Genomic DNA, 20580 nt, shown 5'->3' with positions numbered 1-20580 from the left:
ATTTATGCCTGCAGAGTATGTTAATTGACAGCATAATAGGTGTTGTAAAAGTTGGCAGGATTTACTATCTTTATTTCCCTGAGTCTTGGGTGGTTGAGTTGTCCTATTGCTTTAATTTGATAAGATTGTGTCATTTGAAAGATCTGATAAAAATACTAACATAGTTAAATTTAAAGCAATTTTTAAAGTAGTAGACTTCAGGCTGGCAAGATTGAAAGTGTTCTCATAAAATTAAAATGTTGATTAACCTACTGAAACAACTTGATGTACTGTTCACCTTCACAGTCTCTGTGAATTGGAACTATAATGTGCAGCTAGCACCTGTTTACATATTCCAAATGAAGAGGGTTCTTTTGCTTCCTATATATAGGCAAATAACTTTAGTGAAGGGGGAAGATTAGTTAATGTATTACAGGGAACTGTAGAGATAGGATTGGAGAGGGTGAGCTAATACGTGCATTGCATCTAACTTATATGTTGGTTTAATATTGTAATAAGCTAATATCAAACATGTATGGAATATTACTTAAATTATTTAGTTTTATTTCAAGTGTTTACTAATTAAAACTGAATAATATTATTTTGTAAATCTGTCATTTGAGCCATTATTAAGTATACTATATTAGCTGGGGTTTTTCTGTATTTCCAGAAAGGTCATAGCTTGCGTGAAAAACTTGCTGAAATGGAAACCTTCAGAGACATCCTATGTAGACAGGTTGATACTTTGCAGAAATATTTTGATGCCTGTGCAGATGCTGTATCCAAGGATGAACTTCAGAGAGATAAAGGTAAATAAAATTACGGTTCTATATATACTACAGAAACCTAAAACCATGCTCCAGTGCAATAGTATCCATAAAGGCTGATACAGGTTTTATGCTGGCTAAATACTTTAATGGCCTCTATACCATAATGTAGAGTTAACTGGACTCGACTATGTAATGAGCTTTGTTAACCATATCAGGTGCATATTTTTCATCAGTCCTTTCAAAATGGTGGCATATGACCCTATTACCCATCTTCAAAACTATATAAATAAGTTTGCAACATCTGCCTATAACATTGAATTGTTATGGTAATTCACATTAAGTGTATTACATCATAGTGTTAACTGCCACGTTATGGGTTTAAGTTTCTGATATGTGCTTCCACCTTGTGACAAACAATAGGATGATTAGATTCATGAATCACCTTTCATAAAACATAAATTTCAATATCTAAGCTCCTAGTAGTGGGATTGGCTGTAGTTTTTCTATTTTCTTTGTTTTTGTCATCTAAATTAATCTTTTAAGAAAACAATACATTCCTTCTCAATTTAGTATTCTAAAATACTAAATTGCAAATAGTAAAAACCTTCTTATGTTACATTTTCAAAAAAGGGTAATTTTAGATTGCCATACCAGAAGGCTCATATTTTAGATAGTAAAGTCCCTTCTGAAAAGCAGTTATATTTGTAAAATTGGCACAATTGGACTCCCAAACAATAGTCTGAGTTTCCAGCCTGCTTTAACATATGATCAATAATGAAAAAACAATCTTTTTCATATAAAATGTATTTGTACAGGGAAGGTTTTTGGGGCAGGCACAGAAGCACTGTTCAGCGTATGTCGGTGAAAGACCGCTTTCAGCATTATGGCTTAAGGCGAGGGAGAAGGTAGCAAAAAGGTGAAGGCTTCTGAAATGTATGGACCTAGGGCACAACCCAGCAGAACATTTAAGTATGCACTTTGGGTTCCAACGAATTCCACTGAGGCTAAGCATGTGCTTTGTGGGGGGTGGGGGTTTCTGTTTTTTTTGGGGGGGGAGGGAGGGTTCTGTCTTGTTTTTAATGCTCTGGCAAACGTTGAGTGTTTTTAAGTATTCCCTTGGAATGGGCGTCAACTCTTTTGAGCCACCTCCGCTAGCCTTGGTATTGTGCTGGCTTCCTGCAGTCCTAGCTGGTGCTATTCTGTGGTGGTTGGGAGGGTTCCCAACCAGCCTCCTGCCTACTATTGCTTTTGTGATTCAGGCTGCTTGGGTTGAGGCGCTCTGAGTTAGTTGTCTGTAAGCAGCCTCCTGGACCTTGGGTGCAACATGGAAAGAATGACTTGGATACATGTTTGGTGGCAAAAGCTCAGATAGCTACTGTCCTAAGAGACATTAAATCTAGCAGGTCTGTATAGCAATCAGCCCAGCCTACCAAAACTGTGCAGACAATTATAAGTGTTGCATTATGTGAAGAGACAGGCCCCCAAGTCGCTTCCAAAAAGCAAATCTCAGTCCCTGTATTTATAGCCTAGATGTCCCTACCCCATACCAATTCTTTTCTTGTGCTTTCTATGCCTGTGGTTCCTCTTGTCTTTTGCCAAAGTCCAGACACCTACTGCTCCCCCTTTCCAAGTTTGGGCATATACAGCTCACCCCCTGCTGAGTTTGGGCTTTTCTAGCTTACTCCCTACTGAATTTAAGTGTCTTAAGTGTACCCCTGTCAAGTACAACTCATTTCTAGTTATCTTTATTTTGCTTGTGAATTCTAATTTTGTATTCCCCAACTTGTTTATCTACTGTTTCTTACTTTGAATTACTGTTTTTGCTTACTGTGTCTTTTGTCAGGTCCTCCAGAGGTTGGTGAAGCCTGTTATTCCCAAGGTCCTTTGCAGTGTGTTAGCTTAACTATAGTTTAGCATAACTATGGCCTAGCATAACTAAAACTGCTACAGCTAGGAGGTTGCAGGGAATATGCACCTCTGCAATCTGACTTCTTACAGTGTTCTTGTTAAAAGTTTTTTCCAAGTTCTGTGCTGAACCCTGAAAAAAAATAGGTCTCCTTTTTTATCTAGTAAAAAGAGAAAAATAATTGAGTGTCTTACACTTGTTTGCAGCATGGTTTGTGTGCTTGCTGGTCAAATTATGGCCATGAGCAACAAGCCTGAAATGCTGATTTTTGTGCTAGTCCTAGACAAAATACCATGGTCATGGTGAATGTTGATTCCTGTGCTAAATCAAAATAAGTAACCTCAGAAATACATAGGTAATCAGTGTCACCTTATTCAACATGTAAATACTACTGTATTTACTACTCGGCAAAAATGGGAAAGGAACTACTGGTAACTTATCATTTTTCAGCCATTCAAATAATCTTTCTTCTCTTATTTAGTGGTAGAAGATGATGAAGATGATTTCCCTACAGTGCGTTCTGATGGGGATTTCTTGCATAATAGTAATGGCAGCAAAGAGAAATGTAAGTATTTTTTTTAAATTGCATTATTTCAAGTTTTCTCAAGGTGTAGGTATATGAATAGTCTAGGCTAGGTATCGGCATCCTATGGTCTGCAGGCTAAATCCAGCCTGTAGCTGCATGGAGAACCAGTGCAATGCCAGTGAACTCTAGCTGACTGGAAAAATAATATGCTTTTGAAGTAAGCGCTGCAGCATCTAGTCGAGTGGTTCAGTCTTAATTTGGCAACCCACTGCAAATTAAGTAGGTGGCAAACCACCTAGATAGAAATGATCCAGATTGCGCCATAGCTTTTACTTTGTATGTAAGGTCACGTCTCACTATAAACTTTCTACTTGTTTAATTATGTCCAGAGTGTGATGAGGCAAGATTTCTGATGCATAGTTGAATAACATTTTGTCTGGTATAAATAGTATACATCATTAGCAGCAATTCACTGGTTACTGTGCCTCTTCTAGCTGTTCTTTAGACCATAAGTAACAGAAGAAAGTTCTAGATACAGTTGTGGGTCATTGTATTCTGTGATATTTTGCAAAGTAGCAGCTCTTGCATTGCAAGCTGAAATTTGTTTCCAGCCCAGATGAATAACAGTGAAGGTAGGAACTTGCAAAATCTTGATCCTCTGTATTTCACTCAAGGATCCATTGCAAAATGAAAAACTGTATAACTGTTTTTGGATAATTTGGGCGCATCTACACATGCATTTAAGCGTGACTTTTGCTCATTAAGCAATTTTTGGCAGGTGTCTACATGTTCAGGGACTTGGGACTAAAGCTAGTCCCAAGTCCATGCAGTCCTGGCATGTGGCCACCGGGGGGAGCTCCAGCCTCTGGCCACATGACTGCCAACACTTGGCAACTACACTGAAGCCAGAGCCCAACTGCTAGCACCTGGCAGCCATCTGGGAAACTAAGATCCCTAGCCAGCCCCTTCTCTGCCCAGAAACTGCACCCAGCGCAGGCACAACATATGGCAGTTCCCTCCTTGCCCGCCCTGCTGCTCCAGCCTGGCCCTTGCCAGTGATGATGAGCACTCCACACTCCTGCTGGCCGTGGTGCTAGCCCCAGCAGGCACCCCCCCTCTTCCCCCAGTTCTCAGGACAGCTGTGTACCCACCAGCAGGGACCAGGGGACTGGTTGCAGGAGGCCATGCCTGACCACCTTCTCCTGCACTCCCTGCTCCAGCCCTCTTGCCCTGCTGCCCACTCACCCCCTATCACTCTCAGGATACGCACATGGGTGAAACAAACAAAAAAAAAAACATTACCCTCACAACACCCATCCCTCCACCATCTGCCCCACCCACCAACAGTAAAAAAAAAAAACCCCACTTACAAGGGAAAAACTATATACAGTACTTTGTGTCTTCAAGCCCAGAGTTGGAAAGGTGCGGAAGGGGGGCTAGGGGACAGGGCCTAGCACCCAACCCCTGGATGTTCCCCGAGACTGAGCTCAGGCCAGCCTCCTAGTGGCAGGGTAGACCCGGCACCAAAGTTAGTTCTGGGTGTTGTCTACACATGCATTAATGCACATAGGCTAATTGGGCCCAAATTTGATACCTGCAAACACAGGTATCAAAATTAGGCATGATAAATTAATGTGCATTAAGAGCATGCACACGTAGACATGTGCCCATAATATGCATTAACTTAGGCTAACGAGCATTCAGTGGCGGCTGTCCCTCAAAGTCGAGGGTGACATACGTCAGGCTTGATGAGTCCTCAGGTCACTGAGGAGCCTGATTCTGGATGCACGCATTCTTTGGCAATGGGGGCATGTTGTTGCATGGGGGAATGGGATTCACAGCCCCTACTCCTTCTCTTTCCGCTGTTGTTCCGCCTTGGTATTGAGTCAGTGGGCCTCGAAGTGGCACACATCTTGGTGGACCAGGTGATGCTACGCTGAACAGTCAGCAGCTTGTTCCTCCTAACTGTTGGTGTCGATGCCTCTGTGCTTGAGGGTGACTTTGAGCATGTCTTTGTACCATTTCCTTTGGCCACCCTTCGAGCGTTGGCCGACGGAGAGCTAGGAGAAGAGAATCTGGTGAGGGAGGCAGTTTTTGGACATTGGAGTTGATTTCTCAAGAGCAAGACTTCAGTGCTGGTGGACGCAGCTTCATGGAGGACGCTCATGCTGGTCCAGCGGTGCTCCCATTTGATCCCCAGGATTTGACGCAATCACTGCTGGTGAAAGCTCTCAAGGATCTTAATGTGGTATCGGTGGACAGTCCAAGTTTCACTGCAGTTGAGGAGGGTGGTTAGCATGACTTCCGAAGGTCTCTATTTCCAAAGACGCATTGTCGCAGCTTGAAGGCAGCACTGGCACAGTTGACCCGGTGCTGAACTTCTTCATCGATGGTAGCCTGTTGAGAGAGGTGGCTGCCGAGATATGGAAAGTGCTCCACATGCTCCAGTGCCTCCCCGTTTACATAGCGCAAGGGATGTTCAGCTGGCCTAGGGGGTTGGTGGAGAACCTTCATCTTAGCAACGTACAAGGACAGGCCAAGTCTCTTATATGAAGCATTGAAAAGATCTAAGGTTGTTTGCACATATTGTGCAGAGTGAGCCATCTCGCAGCAATCGTCTACAAACAAAGTCGTGAATGTCCTTGGCGGTGAGTTTTGTTTTTGCCTAGAAGTGCCCAGCTTCCTGTCCAGTCGATACTGGATACTGACACCGGATGGTAGATCATCTCGGATGAGATGGATGAGGACTGTCAGGTAGATGATGAACAGGGTGAGGGCAATCATGCAACCTTGTTTGACCCTGGTCTGGATGCAGAAGGCGTTGGTTTTAGATCTTCCACTCAGGACAGTGGCGGTCATATCATCATGCAGGAGCCTCAGCATGGTGACAAACTTCAGCGGGCAACCAAGGCATTGAAGGATGGTCCACAGAGCTTCATGGTTTAAGGAAATAAATGCCTTGGTCAGGTCAGTGAAGGCGAGGAACAGTTCTTGATTCTGCTCCCAACATTTTTCTTGGATCTACCTGGCAACAAAAACCATGTCCGCAGCACCCTAGGATGGTCAGAAGCCGCACTGAATTAATTTAGTCTAATGTGCGTTAACACATCTTGTGTAGGTGTATCCTTTTTGTCTCAACATAATTTCCCTCTCCAATATGAAAAAATAAAATGTAGAAGTTTCAAAAACTAAAATAGCCATCAGAAAGTGCATGTTTTTATGTAACTGATTTCTTGGGTGAGATAAATGGCACTTGTGTGCCACCCATTGTTCCAATTACAACTGTTGATCTTGATTAGTGACTAATTTTAATATATTCCACAGCATGCATGGAATGTGGAAGATGGCCATCTTAAACTGGTTAGTAGTCATAACCTTAATTTATGCGTTAGTTGACTTTTGTGACTTATTTAAGTGTAACCTTAATCTTGCACTAATTTAGTTTGTTCGTTGTTATTTGTGATTTGCTGAATTACTCTTCACTTGATCAATTTCAGTGAAGGAGGCCTTAGATTATAAACTACTGAAACCCAAATACTACAATCAGATGTTTGTTTGGCATACCCTGTGCATGCATATATGTCCCTTCTGATCTCCAGTGAGATTGTGTGGACCAAAGTATCTATGTTTATACTTTGGATTGCAGGGTTAGAGCCAAGAAGCATATAGGATAGCATATACTCCCTTTTAGTGGAGTAGATACTATTTTTATTGTGCTTGTTTGCCATAAATCTATAAGCACTAAAATCAGTCTATCCACCCTATACCTGCCTTGGTGTTACTACATCTTATTCTCATAATGTGAGTGCATTTACAATTCATAATCCAAGTAGTCTTTGTCTTTGCCTTAAGCAACACCTTTTTTCAGGATGGGAAGGTTTGTGGAGACTTGGAAAGTATTTAAGATTATTGTCTATTTATCAGATCTTCTGATAATGGCAGCAGGCAAAGCGGTGACCACCTTGCATAATCAGCAGTGAGCAAATGTAGGGAAGTTGTGATCATATGCAATACTAGGTTATGAAAGTTGTTTCTTTATTCTCTTAAAAAAAAAAAAAAACAAACCACGAACTTTTAAATGTGGACAAATTCTTACCACTTGGAACATGTTCCCATGTGAACAGAAAATGAAAATTGGGGCTGGAATCTTTGGTATTCAATGAAACAAGGTGGAATTGTTGAACTTGCTGAAATGAAAGAGCAAGTCCTCTTGGGATATAACAAATGGAATACTTAAATAATGAGCAGAAAAATGATCCATGAACTGGAGAGATGGCCATGATCCTACCAAGGACAGCAGACTGGGTTACGATGGAATTGGAACTGGTAACAAGATTATCAGAGCAAGATTTATTTTGCAATTTTGGAGCATGAACATAATCCATTGCTATGCAACAAACTGCTAATGAGGAAGTGAGACATTTGTAATGGTAAACTACAGCTAATTGTGAGCAGAATATCAACAATAAATGTGCCAATAGCAATGGGAGATTTTAGTACTTTAAAATATGAAGCTGAAACAAGTGAAAAAAATTGTGGCCACACATGGCATTGGTGTTGTGAATGCACAGGAAGGTACCTTGATAATTTCTTGTAATAATCTTGATAGTCAAATAAACTTAATTGGAAGAAGTCTGGTCTCAGAAAAATGAGCTCAAAATCTTCTCATGTTTCTTCCTTCTGGGAATAACAAGTCAACTTGATTTGCATTTAATCTCCAAAGAAAATGAGCAATTATGGAGGATGTGAAAATAAACAAAGATTTTAGGTTATTGTGCCCAACCATGCTCCTGCTCCAAGGAATCTTTTAGAATTAAATGAATTGCTTTTAAAACAATGATGAGAAACCAAGGAGATAGGACCTGAAACTGGAAAGTTCAACCTTCATGCATTTATCCCAGGTTTCTGTGAAAAACAGATTATTTTATATAATCAGAGAAGATTTGATATTGGGTGAAGCAATTAAGAAACAAATGTCAGGAAAGCTGTGATGAAAGCTAGGAAAGGAAAAAGGTTTAATACAATGCCTATTCCACAAGACTTGAAAACTGTAGTAACTGGAAAAAAAGCAAAAGGCCAAGGAAGTCTTTATTCAAGACTAAAGAACTAAAATGATGCAATGAATAGCAAAGTGAAGCAAAGTGCATGGAAAATGTGGTGTGTATGGTTGTTTGATTTGGGGTGGGTTGTTTTTTTTGGGGGGGGGGAGGAAACCTAAACAGCTTTTTGTTCAAGAAGCTAAATCTGTAGATTTGATGCTTTGCTTTTCTTTTTACGTGAAGACTGTTTACCAAATAATTTTTTTAATTGAGGTTTTCCCCACTTGGCAACAGGTTAGCTAATGAATGTAGAAATAGGTTTACCCAACTTGAAAACCAATTGAGAGACTGAAAGATCATTTTAGTGCTTGAAACAACAAATGACCAGAAGATCCTTCTGACATTCCAAAGATCCTTTCTTTAGTAACAGTCACATAAAGAAAATATTTTGAAAGCCATTAAAGCTTCTAGGATAGATGAAACGTCAACCATAGTGGGCTACGATGGAATTGGAACTGGTAACAAGATTATCAGAGTAAGATTTATTTCATAGTCAAGATATTTAAAATATGATAGGAATGCTGGAAAAAGTTAAAGGGAAATCCCTTGGTTAAACTTGCAAGGAAAGGGAATATTTTTTTTTCAGAGTAAGAACGGAAACTTTCATATGCCTTTCTGTACCAAGCAAACTATATAGCAAGAATACAGTTGGAGAAGATCTAAAAACACTTGATTCCCAATTTATAGACAAATAGGTTGGTTTCAAGGAAGAAAGATTGTGTATGCATCATTACGATGTTGATAGTGAATATTAAATGTAAAACTGACTGCCACTTTAAACTATGTATGAACTTGTAGATAGAAAAGCATATGATAGTGTGGACTAAGACGTCTTCTAGAAACTAATGGAGTATTATGAAATTCCTGATTAGAAGCTTTTTACAGTGGATTTGGCTGCAGGTTCATCATACTTGGTCTTGGAGTTGGGCAAAGTAAAGGCTTAAGCATACCTTGTTATTCATGTTATCCTTGTCTTCAAGTTCAGTGGCAGGCCAGAGCAACCTGGCTTGGATTGGAGGCAGCCAGCACTCTTAACCTAGATGTTGCAGTTGCCTCTCTTCCCTGGCCAGAGTGCAAAGGTTTGCTGGTGCAGGCCATATGTTGCTAACCCATGTTTTAATTCACTGTCTTTTTATTTCTAATTCATTTTAACTTCATCCAGAATACATATTGATACATCTAGAAAACCTAAACTTTACACACTTCAACTTAATGACCTCAAAACATGAATAAGAAGTGCTGATAGGAATAGGAATGAAAAAAGATCAAGATGAAAATAAGTGCGAAGAAAGAATAAATGAAATGCCAGGCCATGTATAAAGGTAAATGGCATGCACAGTGAAAAGATGGAAAACTTACTTGGTAGCAAGCCATTCCAGTGATCTGGAGGAAGATATCTATGCTAGACCTGGGATAACACAAAACCTTTACTCAGAAACCCAGTTTGAAAGTCACTGCTCCTGTGCCTTTTTAGATAGGGCAGGATATAAATCTAAATACTGTTATTGTTAAACACAAATTAAATTAAGAACCAAGCTTTAGTGTTTGAAAATACTGTATGGGGAAATCCATAGAGAAATACGATCATGAAAAAACATGTATCCATAAATTGATTCTTATATCAAATTAAGGACATAAGAATACAAGTAAGTAGTTATAAGGAAAAAGAATGGTGGGTTCTAGCTGAAGTGGGCTGTTCCACAGTAATTATGTCTATGTACCTAAGCCTGTGATAAGCGAAAGTTCAACTTCTGCAGGTTTTGCCTTCGAACTGCTTAAGTCTGAAATTTGGGTTCTAGTTTCATTTTGCATAGCAGGTGAGATCTAAAAATCAGGAAGACAATTAATATGGGATTGAATGCACAATTTTCAAACTAGCAGAAAGTGGGGGGGGTGGGGGGAAGCAGAAGGGAGCAACAGCTTACTGGCTTGCGTGGATAGGATTGTTGCTTTTAAATCAAGGGAAGTGATTCTTCTGCTCTATTCAGCACTGGAGAGGCCTCACCTGGAAAATGGTGGCCTCACTTAAAAGAAAATGTTGATTAGCTTGGAAAGAGTCCAGTGCAGAGCAACAAAATGCATTACGGGGGCATAGGAAGCAAAACTGAAAAGGAAAGGCTGAAAGATTTAGGTTATTTCATTTGGAGAAGAGAAGACTGTGGGGGCGTTTGATAAATCTTCACATGCCTGAGGGACTATTAGGGAGGATTGAGATACTCCTGTCCCTGGCAGTCACAGAGAGAAGCCTGGGAGCAATGGCCTCAACCTTCAGCAGGGAAAGCTTAGGCAGGAAACCAGGAGGAACTTCTGACTTCAAGGGTGGCCAAGCATTGTAACAGGATACCTAGAGAAACTGTGGGAATCTCCATCCTTAAAAGTTTTCAAATGTTGGAAGAGCAGACTGGGCAGACATTTGGCTGGGATAGTTTAGTCAGATGATCCTCGCTTGAGGTCCCTTCCAACCCTGCTTTCCTATGAAGAGAAGCTAGATTTTTTTTTCCCAATTTACCAGGACCAGACAATATTGTCCCCTTGCTAATCACTCCTCTACATCAATCTTCCAGTCAAATTCTGTTTGTTATTGAGGAGAGTATTGAACTAGAAAGTTTTTGGCAATAGAGCCATGTTCTTATGTCTCTAAAATTGATACAATCATGCTATGTAGATAGATACAGTTTATATCCATGAAGGGAGTTAATTGCCTGGTATAAACTGTATCACTGCTAAAGGTCTTTGTAGTGTAGTTTAGCCATGATTTTAATTACTCATGGAGCCCACTGTTGTTTTCTTTGTTCCTTCCCCAGTAATGTCCATAGCCACTACGGAAAAGGGAAGGTAGGGTCCCAGTTTTAGTTCATAGTAATATTTTGTCTTTCATCTTGTTCTCCCCCTACTCTGTTTAGAATCCTTTTTCTCCAGTTTATTCATTGCTTAGTAGGAAATGAAAATAGTATCCTGTAATAACACAAATTGCTGTTTAGAATGGGGTGTTATAAGCATTATATAATCTATAGACTTTTTCAGGAAGCCTTTGATTGTTCCTGAAAGGAAAGGAGCCCTAAATTTCTAGAGTTTTAGATGATTCACTGAGACACGTTAGATTTTTTTTTTTTTCCTTCTATCCCTCCAAGTGTTTGCAGTTTTCCAGCATTGAAGAGCTATAGTTGCATTAAGGGTATGGACAAATGTACCTTTGGAGCAGTTCCAAAGGGGAATGCTGCCAAAGGGCAGCAGCTATCAAGTTCTAATTCATATTTTTGTGCAAGCTAGAAACCATGTAAACATAGGGTTAAAGCTGAAGCTGTTTTGCTGGGTCAAAGAGCTGTTTTGCTAGGTTTGTGTTTTGTTCCCAGCTTGTCCACAAATAACAAATGTAGTCAGACAGCTTCAACTTTTAACCTTGGATGAAGCAAGGTTAAAGCTGGAGCAGGTTTGCTACATTTGCATCATTCCAGTTTGTCCACAAGTAACATTTAAAATGCAACAGCCTTTTAATGCAACTCTCTTAAAACAGCTCCCAATGTGCGTGTCCACACTTTGAGAAGTGTATAATCTTTATTGAACTAGTCTAACTGCTTGAAGTCTCTGAGTCAGTCTTATCAGGCAGTTGTGTTATGCAACATTTTGTTTTAAAAAATTGTAATGTTTAAGTTAAATACAGACTAAATAATACTGACAAATTAAGACTTAAGAAATGCTAGTTATTGCGTGACTGATCCTTAGCTCATTGCATGGCATCTTTAGCATTAAATTGACTTACCTGGGTATATTATCTATTACATGGGAGTTTCCTGTTGTTTTCTAGTATTTTGTTACATTAATTGGTTGTATTTGATATAGTATTCTTTGTAGGAGCTTGACATGTAACAAGTACATTTTCCTTGTCACACATCTCTTAAGTGATGTGTTTAAATAGCTTGGGCAACAGATGGTTTGCCTGACTGTATGAAGTAGTCACTGAAACTGCAAAATCCACTGCACTTGGAGAGAATTCAACACATTTGCTATATCTCTTACCTTTTAAAAATATTTTACTTTATTACAGCTATTGAAAACACCCCCCCCCCCCCCAAACTCCAGTCATCTTTTTAAGACAGCCTTAATACTCCTTTTTGGGCTGGATGCATTTTGAAATGTATAGCTTTTTTAATACTGTATCAGTATGTTGGTTTTCTAAGGTTGTTCTGTCTTAATTAGGTCCCACTTCAAGCTGTCAAACTGCTACTGTTACAAAGTATTACCACTCCCTCCACCCACATGATTGCTGAGTGCAGAGTAATACTGCATAGCAAGTAGACTTGTGGAAATACACTAAAGCAAGATGAAGTTGAAGAAATGCATTCCTATCTTTAAATGTCTGCCTTGCTCTTGTGGCTAGCTGACAAGTGTTGGTCATCTTATTTTTAAATTTAATTTCATATTGACTAATAGAAGTGAGGTATTTTGTTTTAGACTCCTCTAAGTTAGGCTGTAGTATTGATTTTGAGTCTCTGAGGTGGATATTGGTGAATGAATCATATGTTTGTTTTTAGTGTTTCCACATGTGACACCCAAAGGAATTAATGGCATAGACTTTAAAGGGGAAGCTATAACTTTCAAGGCAACTACTGCTGGGATTCTTGCTACACTTTCTCATTGTATAGAACTCATGGTAAAACGTGAAGAGAGCTGGCAAAAAAGACTGGATAAGGTAAGCTTTTCTGTTATTTGTTTTGTTTGTTTATTTGTTTTCCTTTTTATTGGTCTGTAACAGTCAACCCAAGTGCCTTTCATTTCACTTGAAACTTTGATTGGGTGATACTTACTCCATGTAGCTTTGTGAATGTGCTTGAGGGGTGTGGATTAATTTAATGACCTTAGATTGAGTGCTGGAATTTAAGTGTTGTGCAGATCATGTGGCAATACTGTCCATCCTGTGCTGGTCGTCTTACTAGCCTTCATTCCAGAGAGTTCTTAAATATAATTATTTTTCAAAAATCTATGGAGGACCTGACAGGTCTCCATAGTAAGTATATTTCTTGCAGCCCTTTAAGAACAGGAAACACTTCTTTTATTCTAAATGTTGTACAGATCTGTAGTACTGGACTGGTTGTAATAAAAGGTAGTGACAGCACTTAGTACAACCATTTTTTTTAAATAAAATGCTGTCTAAAATCTGGCATAATTCATCTTTAGAAACCAAAGAAGCTTCTATGTGGTAATGCATCAATTTTTAAAGTTAACTCTCTTCATTCATTAAGAAGAGCATGGCATCACTGTCTCTAGACTATCACTAGTTGTGGTGGTGGTACATGCAGAGTCTGCTCATCAGTACCACAAAAACTCAGAAGAAATGAGACTGGTATAAGTGTGGTATAAATGCAGTTGCTCCCCGTTTTGATTCCTAAAACTCGCCCATCTCACATTGATCTACCCTAAAAATTGTTGTCCGTTCTGTTTTCATGTTGCATGTATATTGTAAATCATGTAGCATTTTGGTTCTTGTCTTGCTCTTGTTTAGCATGGGTGCACGCCAAATTCAAATCTAATGAAAAGGCAGTCAGGAGCCAGACTGTATCCATGCTTGAATTTATTTCTTCAATCTCCTTTCCCAAGCAGTTGATCAAAGTTGTGGTATTCAGCCAAATAGAATTGATATTTGCATATCAGCCATTTGTTTGCATGGCAGTTGGGGTCTCTGGGGGAAACTTTTTCATACAATAAATATAATATAGAATATGGATAAAAGTCTGCCTTGTCTGTAGTTTTATTGTATATAGGTTTGAAATGTTTCATAGATAAACAATGAAAATATATTCAACTGATATACAGAAAATGTTTTAAATGTTCCAGTTAGCTTCTAACGTAGATAAACAAAAATTTAAGTTCCATTTTAGACCGTTCAAATATGTGCAGGTTTAGTGATAACTTTTTTCAAAACTTACCGTAGAAGTTAAGGCAAGGCACAACTCTGATTTTGGACTGGGGTTCTTTCAAATGTTGAAACAGTTGTAGGATCCTAACACAGCTGGTTTTACAGAGAAGGTTTTGTTTGTGATTTCAAACCCCTCCTCCCCCCCCCCCCCCCCCCCCCCCCCGCCAGTCAGACTTCTGTTTGAACCTTTCCTTTGCATGAGGCAAAGGGCAAGCAAGAAGGCACAGAGTCTAATGCAGGGGTTCCCAAAGTGTGGCCTAGAGGCTTCTCTTATGTGGTCTACTGCCCCTTTAAAAATGGCCCTTCATTGGCAACATTTTGAGACCCCTAGTTTAGCATGTTAAGAAATTAAAAATAAATTTAATAAAGAGGTAGCAATGCTGTTGGGCATATCTGAGCACTCTTACCTTCATTTATTTTTTCCTGTATTTTACCTGCTTTACATGTTTAAGTAGTCTGCCTCCAATTAAGTAAATTATTTACCTTTTATAATATATCTGAGATGATGGGTACTCAGCAGGAACTTCAAAGAAAAAAAATGTCACTATACTTGTATAGTTCTGTAATAGTGGGAATTGACTGTTTCTGCTTCAGCTCTTTGTCGTTTAGATTTGAATGGTCTCTAGCAGGAGTGGCCAACCTGCAGTACAGGTGCTACAAGTGGCACAGGGAGCCTCTGCATATGGCGTTTGGCAGATTGGGGAGTTTCTCATCCTTTTAGCTAAGATCAAGTGTATTATTTAAGTGCACTGTAAACGTTGCAAAACTCTGGTATGTTAATGAGTCATTGTATTGCTGTAGCCTCTTTCCTAATTGCCATAGGTGCATGGAAGTGAACTGTTGAGCCTCATAGTTCAAGAACATTTTTAGACCTCTAGAAATAAGATGCAGGGGAGAGCTAAATTGTGTATTTTGTGTAATTCAAGTGCCTGGGTTAGGAACCTCCTTTCATCACACCCCACTTCAAGGAAAGGAAAGATTTATTTTGGTCTCCTGCTGCTTACCTCTAGAGCTTGGGTAACTGTCATACACATAGTACAAGGTCTGTCTGTTTAGCGCTTCTTTGGTTACTAATTATCCCTTTGCCTGGCTATACATAAAAGGCTAGGAGAGGGCCGCCCACTCTAGTAGAGCAAAGGTCTATTCACTGCCTTCAGTTACCAATACACTTTCCTAGTCCCTGTACTAGTTATTTATGACAGTGGGATGCCAGATTGTACGTGAGTAATTAAAATAGTGACTGTTGTCCTCGCAGTACACTTGCTACTCTCCTGGTATCTCAGATCAGTCCTCCTTACTACAGATGCTGCTCTTGAGGGCTAATATACAACTTTTTTTTTTTTTTTTTTTTTTTTTTTTTTTTTTTTTTTTTTTGAGATGTCCTATTTGAATAAACTCTAAAATGGTCAGGAACTTACCCAAATTTATTTGGACTAAAGGTGCACCGATACATTGGTCCGATATCGAATCGGTACCAATATAAAGAAAATTTGCTACATTGACAATCAGCCTGAAGTGGTCAATAATTTGGCCGATAAATGCCCATGCATGCGCACAGCTGCAGTGCAGCAGGCAGGCAGTGAGGAGCAGTGCATAGCTGGTAAGTCGGTTGTGGTGGTAGAGGCATGGGGGGCGCAGATCAATGCCCCCTGCAGTGAGGGAGGGAGGGTCAGGGGCAAGTGCTGCCCAGCCAGGGAGGAGTGGGCACAGGACAGAGCCATGGCTCATTTGGGGGGGGCAGCTCCCACAGCTGCATGCACCCCAGGAGGACACGAGGGGGACGTGCACCCTTGGATCTGCGCGAGTGGAGCTGTTCCGGGCTCTTCTTGGCAGGGACTCAGCTTGGGGCAGGCTGGGAGGGGGCTACGGAGGTTGTTACAGACACCCCAAATTTCATCGTAGCCTCCCCGACAAGCTGCAGCTCTGCCCTACCCCAGCTGGGTAGCACCTGCCCCTGCCCCCTCCCTCCATCACTGTGGGGGTGTTGATCTGCCTCCCTCCCCTTCCACCACAACAAACTTACCAGCTGCACACAGCTGGTATTGGAAATCAAATTGGTATTGGCTGCTATACCTCCTTAAATACTGGCTATCAGTATCAGCCTCCAAAATCTCTATTGGTGCACCCCTAATTTGGAGACACTTCTGAGGTATTTTCCTTCCTCTTCTATTCCATTTTCACACAAAACTTAGTTTTATGTTTTGCTTTCCACAGAAATAAGACCATAAGACCTTTTCACCATAAGACGGTGAGTGGGTAAGGTAACTTGTGGTAACTAGTAGGGTGAAAGTGCTAGACTTTAGGAAAGCTGATTTCAATGAACTCAGGTGATTAGTCAAGGACGCACTGCAGAGTAGGAGATTTGAAGAGATGGGAGCCCAAGAAGGGTGGCTGTGCCTTAAGGAGACAATCCTTCGGGCACAAAGCAAGACGATCCCCAAGCGAGGCAAAAGAGGGAAAGGGGCCAGGAGGCTTCCCTGGCTGACCAGAGAAATCCAGAGCAGCCTAAGGGACAAAAGGGGAGCACATAAAAAGTGGAAACAGGGAGAGATCACCAAAGATGAATATACCTCCTCTGCTCGTGTTTGTAGGGAGGCAGTTAGACGGGCCAAAGCTACCATGGAGCTGAGGATGGCAACCCAAGTAAAAGACAACAAGAAATTGTTTTTTAGATACGTAGGGAGTAAAAGGAAGACCCAGGGAGGAATAGGACCCCTGCTAAATGGGCAGAAACAATTGGTGACGGACAGAGGGGACAAGGCTGAACTCCTCAATGAGTTCTTTGCCTCAGTGTTCCTAAGCGAGGGGCACAACAAGTCTCTCACTGGGATTGTGGAGAGACAGCAGCAAGGCGCCAGACTTCCATGCGTAGACCCTGAGATGGTGCAGAGTCACTTGGAAGAACTGGATGCATTTAAGTCGGCAGGCCCGGATGAGCTCCATCCAAGGGTGCTGAAGGCACTGGCCGACATCATTGCAGAGCCACTGGAGGGAATATTTGAAAGCTCGTGGTGCACAGGCCAAGTCCCGGAGGACTGGAAAAGGGCCAACGTGGTCCCCATTTTCAAAAGGGGGAGGAAGGAGGGACCCAGGCAACTATAGACCTGTCAGTCTCACCTCCATCCTTGGCAAAGTCTTTGAAAAAATTATCAAGGCTCACATTTGTGAGAGCCCGGCAGGACAAATTATGCTGAGGGGAAATCAGCACGGGTTTGTGGCAGGCAGATCGTGCCTGACCAGTCTAGTTTCTTTTTATGCCCAGGTTACAAAACGCCTGGACACAGGAGGAGGGGTGGATGTCGTATACTTAGACTTCAGGAAGGCCTTCAATACGGTATCCCACCCCATACTGGTGAACAAGTTAAGAGGCTGTGACTTGGATGACTGCACAGTCCGGTGGGTGGCAAATTGGCTGGAGGGTCGCACCCAGAGAGTCGTGGTGGATGGATCAGTTTCGACCTGGAAGGGTGTGGGCAGTGGGGTCCCGCAGGGCTCGGTCCTTGGACCGATACTTTTCAATGTCTTCATCAGTGACTTGGACGAGGGAGTGAAATGTACTCTGTCCAAGTTTGCAGATGACACAAAGCTATGGGGAGATGTGGACACGCCGGAGGGCAGGGAACAGCTGCAAGCAGATCTGGACAGGTTGGACAAGTGGGCAGAAAACAACAGAATGCAGTTCAACAAGGAGAAATGCAAAGTGCTGCACCGAGGGAGGAAGAATGTCCAGCATACCTACTGCCTAGGGAATGACCTGCTGGGTGGCACAGAGGTGGAAAGGGATCTTGGAGTCCTAGTGGACTCCAAGATGAACATGAGTCGGCAGTGTGACGAAGCCATCATAAAAGCCAATGGCACTTCATCGTGCATCAGCAGATGCACGACAAATAGGTCCAAGGAGGTGATACTTCCCCTCTATCGGGCGCTGGTCAGACCACAGTTGGAGTACTGCGTGCAATTCTGGGCGCCGCAATTCAAGAGGGATGCGGATAACCTGGAGAGAGTCCAGAGAAGGGCCACTCGTATGGTTAAGGGCCTGCAGACCAAGCCCTATGAGGAGAGACTAGAGAAACTGGACCTTTTCAGCCTCCACAAGAGAAGGTTGAGAGGTGACCTTGTGCCTGCCTATAAGTTCATCACGGGGACACAGAAGGGAATTGGTGAGGTTTTATTCACCAAGGCACCCCTGGGGGTTACAAGAAATAATGGCCACAAGCTAGCAGAGAGCAGATTTAGGAGGAACTTCTTCACAGTTCGAGTGGCCAAGGTCTGGAACGGGCTCCCAAGGGAGGTGGTGCTCTCCCCTACCCTGGGGGTCTTCAAGAGGAGGTTAGATGAGCATCTAGCTGGGGTCATCTAGACCCAGCACTCTTTCCTGCCTATGCAGGGGGTCGGACTCGATGATCTATTGAGGTCCCTTCCGACCCTAACATCTATGAATCTATGAAATGAGATTCTTTTTAATTTCCCAAGTCTTAACACTTTCCCTTCCTTAGTAAGATCAAACCAATCTAACATTACTTTTATGAGGCTCTTGTCAGTTGCTGCATGTTTTGGCACATTACAGTACCTACTTGAATCAGATTCCAAAGTATATTGTACCCTATAATATAGTGCATCTCTACTAATCCTTGCAAAGTCGACAAATACATTAGATTAGAGTAAAATAGTTGGCTGAGTCCAGAAGCGACCTGATGAATTGTTAGAATTGGATGTTAATACATTGGATGTATTAAGTCATATAACTGAATTTAAATTTCCAACAGTGAGAGAAGGTGACCTATAATGACCTATAATTCTTTAAATGCGTGGAATTAAAATTTTCTTTTATACCTCTTTCCCTCCCCCACTCCTAAACTTCTCAACCTGTAGATCATGTTTCTCTGTGCTAATTTCCAAACCTCTAAAAATTAGGGATTCATCATGAAAACTCTTGAATATTGAGAAGGTGCTGCTGAAGTGCTGCACTTGTCTAGTTAAATATAAAATATTAAAATTTACAATTACTTTTTGTTCCCAAGGCAACAGCAGCCAGAAGCAAATGAATACAAAAATATGTAATAAATTAAATAAGCCTAAAGTAATTGTAATAGTTACAGCTACAGTTTGGACCTTTTATTTTGAGAGCTATTTAAGCAGGAAGGAAATTGGTTGCAATGAATTTTTGTTTTTACCTTAGTACTATAGACTCTTTACTCAGAACCTGTTATGATATTATGCCATATGGCTTTTTTTTTTTTTAAATCAGCTGTTAGGAAAAGAAAAGAGGTAAGCAAAGAAATACAAGCAGATCATTGCCAATATCTGGTCCTTTTGCTATCCAAAACCCACATTCATCCTAGTTTTGATGCTTTACTGACATTTCAGTTTCTACTATTTCTACTTAGTTATGCTTGACCTCCCTGAGTTCCTCTCTTGAGCTCAGCTTTTCTGAAGGGTCTGCATATGAAGAAATTTAAATTAATCATCATTACTATGTTTTCCTTTACAATGAATAAGAGCATTTTGATGTCACTGGCTTCATCTTGAAATCATTACTTAGTCTAGAAAAATGCATGCTGTTAGCAAACATAACTCTGCTAAATCTCAAGTTTCTATAGCCAAGTCATCTGTAGCTATTATATAACAAAAATCTACTAGACCCTTTATATTTGCATTGAGATTTTTTAAATAAATTATTCAGATGAATATTTGCCCTAATTGAAGTGTACTATACAGTACTACTATTTATAAGACCCTCCAGCACATTTCCTGGCCTTTGAAAGGTAAATGCAGTATTCTGCAGAAGATTAAACGCATTTTCTGTATATGCTCTTTTGAAAAACAGAAAGATTAAATATGTTCATACTGTGTGCATGTACCTGTGGTTGCATAATGTGCTTAAATCCTAATGCTGGTACAGGGGCTAAAGAATCAATGAAGTAAAAAACCAGGTGAAAATGATCCAGAATGTTGGGGTTTTGTGTGTTGGGTTTTTTTGTAAACCCACACATTGTCCATGACATCTTCTGGCATATTTGCTGATAACATATGGTTTGGATAAACAGTTTAAAATCTGATTGTGTGTTCCTGTAGGAAATTGAAAAAAGGAGAAGAATAGAAGAGGCATACAAAAATGCCATGACAGAACTTAAGAAAAAATCCCATTTTGGAGGACCAGATTATGAGGTATGAATGATGCATGTTTCTGACTTCGTAAGCTTTTAATATTTGTGTAAAAATATCAAGACTTCAATAAAAAATACAAAGGCAGTATGTGCCTATGTGGCTAAATGACACTATACTCCCACATAACTGGCATCTCTTTTGATTAATATTTATCAAATACTCCTCCAGCAGCAGGAAAAGTTTGGGAATGAGAGGAACAGAATAAGTACATTTTAGTT

At 40.7% G+C, this 20580-nt stretch overlaps 1 protein-coding gene across 2 annotated transcripts in view; it reads left to right on the top strand.

The window, feature by feature from the left end:
* CERT1 (ceramide transporter 1) overlaps positions 1-20580 on the top strand; it is a 131995-nt gene that overhangs the window by 80471 nt on the left and 30944 nt on the right. For both annotated transcript variants that reach the window (XM_006271957.4, XM_006271958.4), the window contains exons 5-8: positions 650-788; positions 3137-3220; positions 12813-12970; positions 20270-20362. In XM_006271957.4, the coding sequence (XP_006272019.1) occupies positions 650-788; positions 3137-3220; positions 12813-12970; positions 20270-20362 (474 nt within the window). The remainder of the gene's footprint in view (positions 1-649; positions 789-3136; positions 3221-12812; positions 12971-20269; positions 20363-20580) is intronic.

The sequence above is a fragment of the Alligator mississippiensis genome, chromosome 3 (genome assembly GCF_030867095.1).
Source record: "Alligator mississippiensis isolate rAllMis1 chromosome 3, rAllMis1, whole genome shotgun sequence".
Classification (NCBI taxonomy): Eukaryota; Metazoa; Chordata; order Crocodylia; family Alligatoridae; genus Alligator; species Alligator mississippiensis.
The sequence above is the reverse complement of the archived record's forward strand: the minus strand, read 5'-3'. Positions and strand labels throughout refer to the sequence as shown.